At 33.1% G+C, this 10,220-nt stretch overlaps 1 protein-coding gene across 1 annotated transcript; it reads left to right on the forward strand.

The window, feature by feature from the left end:
* The first annotated feature begins 307 nt into the window (after positions 1–307).
* ARL1 (ARG1-like 1) lies at positions 308–5,837 on the forward strand. Its single transcript, XM_039035090.2, has 12 exons — positions 308–916; positions 2,143–2,266; positions 2,629–2,711; positions 2,818–2,929; positions 3,006–3,110; positions 3,409–3,459; positions 3,703–3,792; positions 4,534–4,642; positions 4,743–4,891; positions 4,979–5,032; positions 5,133–5,362; positions 5,438–5,837. Exons 1-11 carry the CDS (start codon positions 780–782, stop codon positions 5,340–5,342), a joined length of 1,224 nt encoding a protein of 407 aa, XP_038891018.1. The 5' UTR covers positions 308–779; the 3' UTR covers positions 5,343–5,362; positions 5,438–5,837.
* Positions 5,838–10,220: the final 4,383 nt, after the last annotated feature.

The following is a 10,220-nucleotide window of genomic DNA, read 5'->3' on the forward strand; positions in this document are numbered from 1 at the left end:
TGTACTTTCAAAATATTCCATTTTGATCCTTATACTTTAAAAATTAACCATCTTGGTCCCTTAATTTTCAATTTTATTTCATTTTTTTAGAGATTAAAATGGTTACTTTTTGAAAGTTTAAGAACTAAATTAAACCAAAGTAGAACATACAAGAATCAAAATGAATATTTTGAAAAATGAATATTTTGAAAGTGGAGAGACTAAAACGAACAATATGTGGCCAAAATAAAAATTTTAAAACTACAAAGACAAAGAAGAATCAAAATAAAAAGTAGAGGGATTTAAACAAAAAAAAAAAAAGAAAGAAAGAAAGAAAGAAAGAAAGATGAGGTGTAGGCCTTTGTCTTTTGTAGCAGTGAGGAGGGAGTGAAGCTTGCGGCTAAAAGCGTAGCGGGCGATGGTCTGTGAAACTGAAAGAGCCAAAGAGGAGAGCGCAATACGCACAAAAAGCGAAATGGTTTGGAACTTTGAATTTTCATTTTACCGAAACAAACACAATCTACACCTAATCTCCTCCTCCTTCTCTCTCTCTCTCTCTCTCCCTCTCCCTCCCTCTCTCTCTCTTCGTTCTATGTGATCCAAACTGCAAAAGCTTCGGCTGGATGTCCATGGAATTGTTCTCTGTTATTACGAGCTGACGTTGTCCGGGTTGGTCGAGAGCTAATTCCATGGCCGAATTGCAGTTGCAAGCTCCAGTTTTAGTCTGAAACAAATCCCAACTTCAGACCGGGGTTTTAGGGTTTTCTTTTTAAGGAAAAATCCCATCCCCTTTTCCAGAAATGCCCGCCCACGGATCCAAATCCGAGAAGCAAGATGCGGCGGTGTTGCACCGTCGAGATCCATATGAGGTTCTTGGTGTCTCCAGGAACTCCACGGATCAGGAAATCAAAAGCGCTTACAGAAGAATGGCTCTCAAGTAGGTTTTGAACATTGATCTTTTGCCTCTATTTGCTTCATTTTTCCAGTTTTATTCGTAGAACTTCGACCTTTTTCTTCTGGATATACTTGTAGTTATTTGTCATATTGGCAATTTCGTATTCGTACAGTCTCGTTTTTCCCTAAGCTTTATTCTCAAGGAGACTTGGAGGGGTATAATTGTTGCTTTTCTGGTAGGTTAAGATATCACGTAAAGTCATATTTAGATTGTTCCCCAAACTAGCGCACTTTAGCCCTTTGCAAGAAAGACTGAAAAGTGAAGCTGTAGCTTTGAATCACTTCTAAGCACTGGGTTAACGGCGCGCCGAAACCTAATAGTAGCACTGCGAATTGCTTATTCTGCCCCTTCCAACAAGTCAAGTATGGAGCTTTCTTTTTCCTCGTTAGTCCTTAATTACACTTTAAGCCCGATGTTGTCAAGTTAGGGGGTCGTTAACAATGGAAAATCTTTCAGAAAGTTATCCATCAAAGGCTAACTTTTTGTATTTAAATTTAAATTGTTTTACAATTTTCGTATTTGTAACTTGAACCGTCTCATTATCTTGTTCACGGAGTAGGATTTCCTATTTTTTTATGTCAATTTCGTTATACAATTTCCATATACCAGTTGATGGTCTTTACTATTTATACAAATAGTATTTCTTAGTAAATTGGGTTTATATTATAATAAAATGAAGTCTGAATTTATTGGAACGCTTATATGATCTTCCCTCGATTTGATAGTTTGCCAAGGAAGTATTTAAAATTTCCAAAACAAAGTAGTGAATTTTATTTGTTGTACGTTGAAGCAACTTTTATGATAATTTATTTAATTGCCATTGTTATTAAAAGTCACCTCAACCATTATTTCTGTGCTTATAATACTGCTTGCGCTGAATGTTGTTAATGAAGTATCATATCCCTTGATTCTTAGTAGGCTCTTGATCACAATTGCCTGTGAACCCCAATATTTCGTACTACTTCCATCAAATTTCGTCTTCCTTTTTGCTGATGTACTTTAATGTGTGTTAGTTAATCTTTTCCCTGCATAATAAGGATTAAACTCTACCAGCTAATAAGTATGCTTATGATGTTACACCTTACGATGGTAAATAATAATGGCTCTTTATTGCATTACTTCATTGCACATGTTATTATATTGAAGTGGTTTACTAAATATGTTGACATGGTAGTTGACAACATCATGAACTCTAATTTTAAAACCAGGTATCATCCTGACAAGAATGCAAATGATCCCAAAGCTGCTGACATGTTTAAGGAGGTCACTTTTTCCTACACCATTTTGTCAGATCCAGAAAAAAGACGACAATATGATGCTGCTGGCTTTGAGGTGAAAATTAAATATCATTTTTGTGGATTTGTGCATTTTAGGGAAGTTTCCATGTTCAAGATGTGTATATAACAACTGTACTTCGAAGAAAAATGATTAATGTATTTATTACATAATTGCAAAGGGAAATAACTATTGAAGCAGGGGTGAAAATAAATCAAAAGCTTCTTCCCTCAAACTCCTATGTACATTGAAAATTTTAAAGTGGACTCTTATCTAAAAAAAATCTTTTTTTAAAGTGGATCGGACTTACTAAAATTACTAAATACCCTTGTTAGAAGATTCTCTTGCAGTTCTTTTTTGCTTTCCATTACATTATGTGTTTATTCTAAATGAAGAAAGGTAATGTTACCTTTGCCTAGGCCGTTGAAACAGAAAGCCAAGAATTGGAGCTAGATCTTTCAAGTTTGGGGGCAGTGAACACCATGTTTGCTGCCCTTTTTAGGTATGTCTATCCCTGTTTCTGCTAATTTTTGTCACTTCATAAACTGTTTAAGCCCATGTTTTCTAAATTATACATGTTTTATATTGTAATCCGTCCTTTCATGCAGCAAGCTTGGTGTGCCAATTAAAACTACTGTATCAGCGACAGTTTTGGAAGAGGCACTTAATGGGGTTGTGACTGTTCATCCACTTCCATTGGGCACTCCTATTTCTAAAAAGGTGTACTGTTGTACTGAATGTTTGACAACCTTTTAGGTTATGGGTATGCTTATATAGGTTTCTCTAATTTTTACAGGTTGAGAAACAATGTGCTCATTTTTATTCTATTATGATTAGTGAAGAGGAAACACAGGGTGGACTTGTTTGCCGAGTTCAATCACCTGACAAAAGCAAATTTAAGGTCCGGTCCAACTCCAATCATCAGTATCTGGAATGTCATTAGTGTTTGTCTATAGAAGTTTCTCACTGAGTATTTCTTTCCTGAAAAAATTTGAGATCGTTTGCCTTTACCATGATTATACTTTCGTTCTCTTGCCACAGTTCCTCCTTTTCCACTTTAATGATTACTGAATTATATGGTTAATCACTATTTCAGATAGGCAAAGAATACAATGAAGTCTAAAATAAATAAATAAACAGAATTGCATTTCATCTTGCATTAATTATTTTCTAAAATTTTCATTCATTTTTCTATGTAGTTATTGTATTTTGATCGGGAAGAAACTGGTGGACTAAACCTTGCTTTACAGGTACTGTGCAAGCTTTCCTGGTAAATATTACTCGTTTGTAACTTGTTCACCAGTTAATTATTTATTGCTGGAGAATATTTCTTCTTTTAGTTTTGTGATAGAAGTTCAGGTTTTTGGTTATTATTATAATGTTTCTCTGGACAGAAAGGGTAAATTCATAGACATCAATGAACCTCTTAAGTCTTAAGATCTTTGCATTAAAGCTCAGTACTTGACATGTTTGAATTCTTGTTATATTTGTAGGAGGAAAGTACAAAAGTCGGAAAAGTCACATCTGCTGGGATGTATTTTCTTGGTTTCCCTGTATATCGATTGGACCAAACAGCAAACTCGGTAAGCCATCTGTAGATTAATTGCTGAGATTGAGTTTGATATCATATTTTGTTCTCTATCTGATAATTTAAAAAATAAAAAATATGTTCAATGATCATTTCACAGAATTTGTTCTCATACAAAAAGGGAAGTGAAATATTACCACCATCTCACAAAGGAAACAGAAATACATTTGACAACTCTTTCTATGTCTAATTTTAGAACTTTTTGAATGAAGAATGAAATTGCTTCTGAAAGTCACCTTAAAAATAAGTAATTATTTGAATTAAGATTCTGTGCCATCTGAACTGCAGTTATCCTCTGGAACATGCTACATTTGCTACTGTAAATTTTGCATTCTCTCTCATCCGTGTGGGATGAAAAAAGATTAGCTGAACATGCTATTGTATGACCATAAAAGTGTACAATTTGTTTATGATGGTTAATTTTATGGAAATGTAATGTTTAAGTGATTAAGGAATACAAACTATATGAAATCAGGAAAAAAAAAAGGGAATACAAACAGAATAACTTCAGTAACTTTTTTGTATAATTGGAAACGAAAAGCAGTGCCTCCTCCAAAACACAATTGTAAGAGACTTTGAAGGAGAAACAGAGAAGTTGAATCTGGCATTCTGCTAAGTATCAAATGCACCTGATTTCAAAATGTTTGAGAACTATGAAACAAGGATCAACTTCAATTATACTTAATTGCCCAACATCATGATATTGTGCTCATTAGGATTTTGTTGATCTTTCCAGATGACTGCCGCTAAGGATCCTGATGCTGCCTTTTTTAAAAAGCTAGATGGATTCCAGCCATGTGAAATTACTGAACTAAAGGCTGGAACTCATGTCTTTGCAGTCTATGGTCAGTTTGAATAGGTTTTGATATTCAATAACTGAGTTTGGAATACAATGTGTTGTTTAATATTTTTTTTTACATGGACCTGATGACCTGCATTCTCTAGGTGACAATTTTTTTAAAAGTGTGAGCTACACAATTGAGGCATTTTCTGCAGCATCGTTTGCTGAAGAGAAAGAGAATCTTAGAACTGTGGAAGCTCAAATCTTGACAAAAAGGGTGGAAATATCCAAATTTGAAACAGAATATCGTGAGGTCTAGTATTTGATAATTGATATTGAGCTCTGATTCTGTAGAACTTCTATATGAAAGCGTACTCATAGTTATTGGAAATCTCAATAGGTTCTAGCACAATTTACGGAGATGACGGGTAGATACACTCAAGAAATGCAAGTGGTAAGTTCAACTCTGAAGATATGAAGTCTTAGCTGCCTAGTGAATATGCTTTTGAAATGATTGTTTCTTTACAACCAACTCCGGCTCCTTTTCTCTACAGATCGACGAGCTTCTCAAACAGAGGAATGAAATTCATGCCTCCTACACAACTGGTCCTCCAATAAAACGGAGTAGGAGCCGGATTAGGGGTTCCTTTAAAGATGCAAAAGAAGACAGCCAAATAAGGGAGAGGAAATCTACAAGGGATAGGCCTAAGAAGAAAAAATGGTTCAATATCCAATTAAAGGTTGAAAAAAGAAAATCTTGCTAAAGAGGTGGAGAAACATGAAGGTATGTTCTTTCCAGCATTCGTTACTGTCGTGTACTATGGCTTCGTCGACACTCTACTCATCTTCAATATTGCAGGGAAGGTGAATCTTTTTCCCAAACATAATTTTTTCGGTTGCATTCGGATTGATTTGGTATAATCAAAGAAGATATGAGACTCGATAGCGAGTAATAGCCTGACCAGAGTGCTATATCATATGAGTAATGGCCCTGAACTCCATGGGCATGCTGTGGATGACAACTTGTCTACAAAGATTCTTTTAGTTGGATCCTTCTAGTTGGATCCTTTCTCCAGCAAAAATCATGCATGTAAATTGTATAATTTATTTACGGAATCCCATCGCTGAACTGCTGTTTGTGTTGTATAATTAAGTTTTGTGAATAGCAATATTAGCTGGATTTCGCACGACAGAAGGCTGAGCTGTATTCATGGAGTTCATTGTGCTCGTATGAATGTTAATGCTTCTCTTTACTGTGACCAGGCTTGCTATTCTGCTAGTTCATCTTCCCCTGATTCCATCGGCGATACCAGTAGGTGACTCGCTGGACGATTTCAACTGAGCCGTGCTAGTATTTGCTAAAAATACCTTTTTGATTTGGTATGATGGGTTTGGGGATGAAAAAGTTGTTTTACTAGTTGAACTGTTCATGCATTTGGTATATCTTTCATTAGAATAGCCTCAATGGAGAATATATGGTGATGCTATTGTTATTAGGATATCAATATTCGAAAAAGGTTTCAGAATTGATTCATTGGCTAAAGAAATGGATTAGAAAACAACTGTAGATTGACATTGTAGAAATGGATCGTTGTGTTTGGGGCGGTTCCTGTTCTTTTTCATGTTTGCAATCAATTTGCATTGTTGGTTCTGGAAATTGCATTTTGAGTCTTCCAAGGACTGAAGCTACAACATTCCTCACTCACGGTCCATGTCTCTCATTGAAGTTTATGGTACCTATAAGTCTGGTTCCTTGAATTAAGTTTGACTCATCATAAATGATGCTTGAATGCATTAAATAGAATCCCACCTTGAAGTCCTTGTAGTGTGATGCCTTTCTTCATATCATTCTCCCTTTCCTCCAGAGGATTCATTCTCAAATCTGAAAGTATCTATTATATCGATGGATGAAATTCTAACGGTTTTGAAAAAGTAATTCTCATCTTTCTCACCTTCTAGAGTAATCTTGTAGTTGTAGGATTTCATATGTGAAATATCATTCGAACTCCACTTGGATTTCTTTGAAGGACAACAGTTATACTTTCAAAAGTGTCTTCACGCTCAATTTCTCGTGTTGAACACCTTATGCTTGTTGCCATGGAGGAATTCAGAAGCAAATTTGGAGTTGTATTTCTCACAAGATTATTTTTCAATCAGTGTATATGCTTTTGTTTTGGTCTTTTCTCACTTTTCTCTAACTCACACACATCAACATGAACTTTTTTACTATCAAACAAATTTTCACAATCTAATTGCCAACTAAGTATGATAGTATCTTTAGTATGCATTGCCACCAAACTACAAAGTATGTAATCATTCTCACAAATTCAACTCGACATAATTTGGATTTACAAGTCTCATATTTTCTCGAAAACCCCTTCATTATGGATCCTTGCTAACATGATTTCCATGATGTCCTTGTCCTTGAGATAACATGGATTTGTTTGAACTTCTTTTCTCTAATATCTTAGGTAACATCTTAGTTGAAAGAACTTCTATCCTTGAGATAACATGGATCCTTACTAACATCTCTTGTATCAAATGATAAGGCATTCATAATAATACTGCTCAAGAAAGAACCCTTGAATCTCCTTACACAAGATTTGTATCAAGCAAGAGACAAGGCTAAAATAGATTACCTCTTAAGATCAAAGATCTAGAAGTAAGATTCGAAAATGTTTTCTAAATTGAGTCACTCCACAATCAAACTTGATCAAAGTTAGATTGAATGGCTTAGATATATTCTATCACAAGAAATGTAGTAAAACTTGTGATCTATTTAGTCTAAAGAAGCCAAAAGTCAAAATAAAGCATTAAAGAAAGAAGTCATCTTCTCAACCTCTATCTTTTCAACCACAATCTTTAATGTCTCTCCATTAATGAAAACAGCCTCCGCCTTTCCGATCACCATCTTTAATGCATCTCTTTCCAACCATATTTAATGCATCTTCTTCTAGAAACATTGACTACGCATAAAAAGAAAATAAACTGAAATTACAACAAAAATGTTATGAGAACTAATAAGAAAGAAGTCTCCAAAGTGCTTGGACTCCTTGATTCTTATCAACTTATGTTTATTAATGGCAATTGGGCCATAATTCATATCAATGTCTTCGAAAGTTAGGGCCCTTTAGTAACTAATTCATTTTTTTATTTCAATTTTTAGTTTTAAAAAGGGTGTGTTTAATAAATTATTCATTTCTTGGTTTTTCAGAAATTTGGGAACAGACTACTAAAATATATGAGATTAGAATGTGAAACAATGCATGAGTAATTTTAACCGAAGTTCATGATTCCGTTCAGCCACTCTCCTTTAGCCTGTTTTTGGTTAAAAATCTTTCATTTGAAAGTGCCCCGCAAATTTTCATATCCTCTGAAGCAGAGAAGCTGCTACTAATCGATGGAGACCACGGCCATGTTTGTTTCAAGAGCTGAGGTGCTAATGCTGTGTAAATGAGAAGAGAAATGGCGTGTTTGGTTTTACTTTTCAAGCATTTAATTTTGAAAACAAGTTTTTCGCAACAGTTTTTTAAACACTTTGGAAGTGTACCATAAACAGTTTTTATCAAAAGAATTTAAATGAAAATGATTTTATTGAAATACATTCTTTTTTTCTCTAGTCAATCCAAACATGCTTGAAACTTATGAGATTACAAAATTTTTAGCCATCATGTCAACTCCAATGATCACCTCTGGCGCCATTTACGTAACCAACTTCGACGATCACTTTGTTGACTAACTCCAATGATTCATATAGTTTATCTTCTTTTTTTTTTTTTTTTAGTAATTTGACATTAATAAAAATACCAAATATAGTAAATCAAACAAACTTATGTATAAAAATACTCTTGAGAAAAATGTAGTCAAAAATTTTTATAAAAAAAATGCTTAAATGAAAAATTAAAACTTTTTGTAAACATTTTTTGCCTAGCTAATCCAAACATCTCCTAATATATAACTTATTTAATGGATCTCGTCAAAGTTCAAAGCAAGAAAATTGTGTACATACGAAAGAGAGAAAGAAAAAAAAACTCGTTCATAAAATTAAGCTAGATAATAAGATAGGAAATTCTCCAAAAAAATCTTTTACAATGATTTATACATGTTAATTCAATTAAAATAATGTGATAGTTTATTTTAGTATTGCAAGCTCTTCCTCAAAAAACACGCTTGATCAATCATTTTTCTTGAATTGCTTTTGAATTCACCTACAGTCCCTTTTTTTTCTTTGAATTATGTAACTATGTTGACAGTAGTTTCTATGTGGTATAGCAGTGGGAGCCTATACTCGACAACTATCACTCCTAAATATAAGTTCAACAAATTAGTCAAATCTCACGTATTTTGTGTATGTTCAATCGTACTTAAACGTTCACAAGATGACCAATGACAGAAAATAACGTAACTTAAAATCTAACACATTTTTAAAAATTAGTGGAACATATCTTTTCATTTCTATTTACAAAATATGACATTTAAGGTACCAATATTTGTATAAAACAACACAATACGGGAAAAAATATAATAAAAAAAGTAAAAAATAACCTCAAACCCATAAGAACTCCATTTTAAACGATTCGAAAACCCAAACACATAAATCCTAAACTCAAATTAAAGTAATTTGCAATCAAACAAAGACTTTCTAAATGCAAAGTAAAAATAGTTCACACCCCAAACACAAACTATCTACCTAAAATAAAATAACATACATCTCAAATACAATTATGATCCTATAGATTATAATTATCACAAACTACTATAATCAACTTTGCACCCTAGACATCCCATTATGAACACATATTTCAATGTCACGTGTACAAATTTGAGTATTATAATAATGAAATGATATTACGAGCATAAAACAAATGGAAGTAAATCATATGGGTATGAAAATACAATATCTCGTTTGGTAGTCATTTAACTTTTGCATATAGTTTTTGAAAATTGAACCTAAAAACACACTCACTTCTACATTTCTTGTTTTGTTATCAATTTCTTGCTAGTATTTTCAATAACCAAACCAAACCAGCCAAATTTTAGAAACTAAAAAAAAGTAATTTTGAAAACTTCTTCGATTTTCAAATTTTACTAAGAATTCCATTCTTACTTAACAACGATGCAAATAATGGTAAAAAATAGCAAGAAAATAGGTTTAATTTTTTCTTTTTCAAAAAAAAAAAAAAAAAAAAAAAAAAAAAAAAAAAAAAGGACCCAAAACTTACTGAACGAAGCTCAAGGAAACCTAGTAAATTGGGAATAAAGAAAACTTAGATTGTTAGTTGGCCATATGACACCATAAGAATCGTACTTAAGAAGCTCGAGTATTGACTCCATATATACTACTATAATTTTATAAGTTTCTACTATTTAAAATATTGTTAGATAAAATGAAATTATTGATCTTGTAAAATAAAACAAAAGATTATATAGTACAAAATTGTAACAAGATGAAATTCTAATAGAAGAATTTGTTAAAAATTAAGTCTCATAAAGGCCGGCTAAAAATACTCAACTATAATTCTTTAAATGGCTTAAAAGTTTATTCTACTTTTCAAACACAATATAGCATCCAAACACAAACTTTCTAAATCCAACGTACTAACTCCAAACTTCAAAACTCGATTTAGCGCCAACAATCCCAA

Source organism: Benincasa hispida, chromosome 6, assembly GCF_027475165.1.
Source record: "Benincasa hispida cultivar pf3 chromosome 6, pf3_genome.v1.1, whole genome shotgun sequence".
Taxonomy (NCBI): Eukaryota; Viridiplantae; Streptophyta; class Magnoliopsida; order Cucurbitales; family Cucurbitaceae; genus Benincasa; species Benincasa hispida.

Coding starts and splice junctions, on each gene's coding strand:
- ARL1 (XM_039035090.2), top strand. CDS start 780: ATGCCCGCCCACGGATCCAAATCCGAGAAGCAAGATGCGGCGGTGTTG. Junction 2,267..2,628: donor ATGATGCTGCTGGCTTTGAG/GTGAAAATTAAA, acceptor ACCTTTGCCTAG/GCCGTTGAAACAGAAAGCCA. Junction 3,111..3,408: donor CTGACAAAAGCAAATTTAAG/GTCCGGTCCAAC, acceptor TTTTCTATGTAG/TTATTGTATTTTGATCGGGA.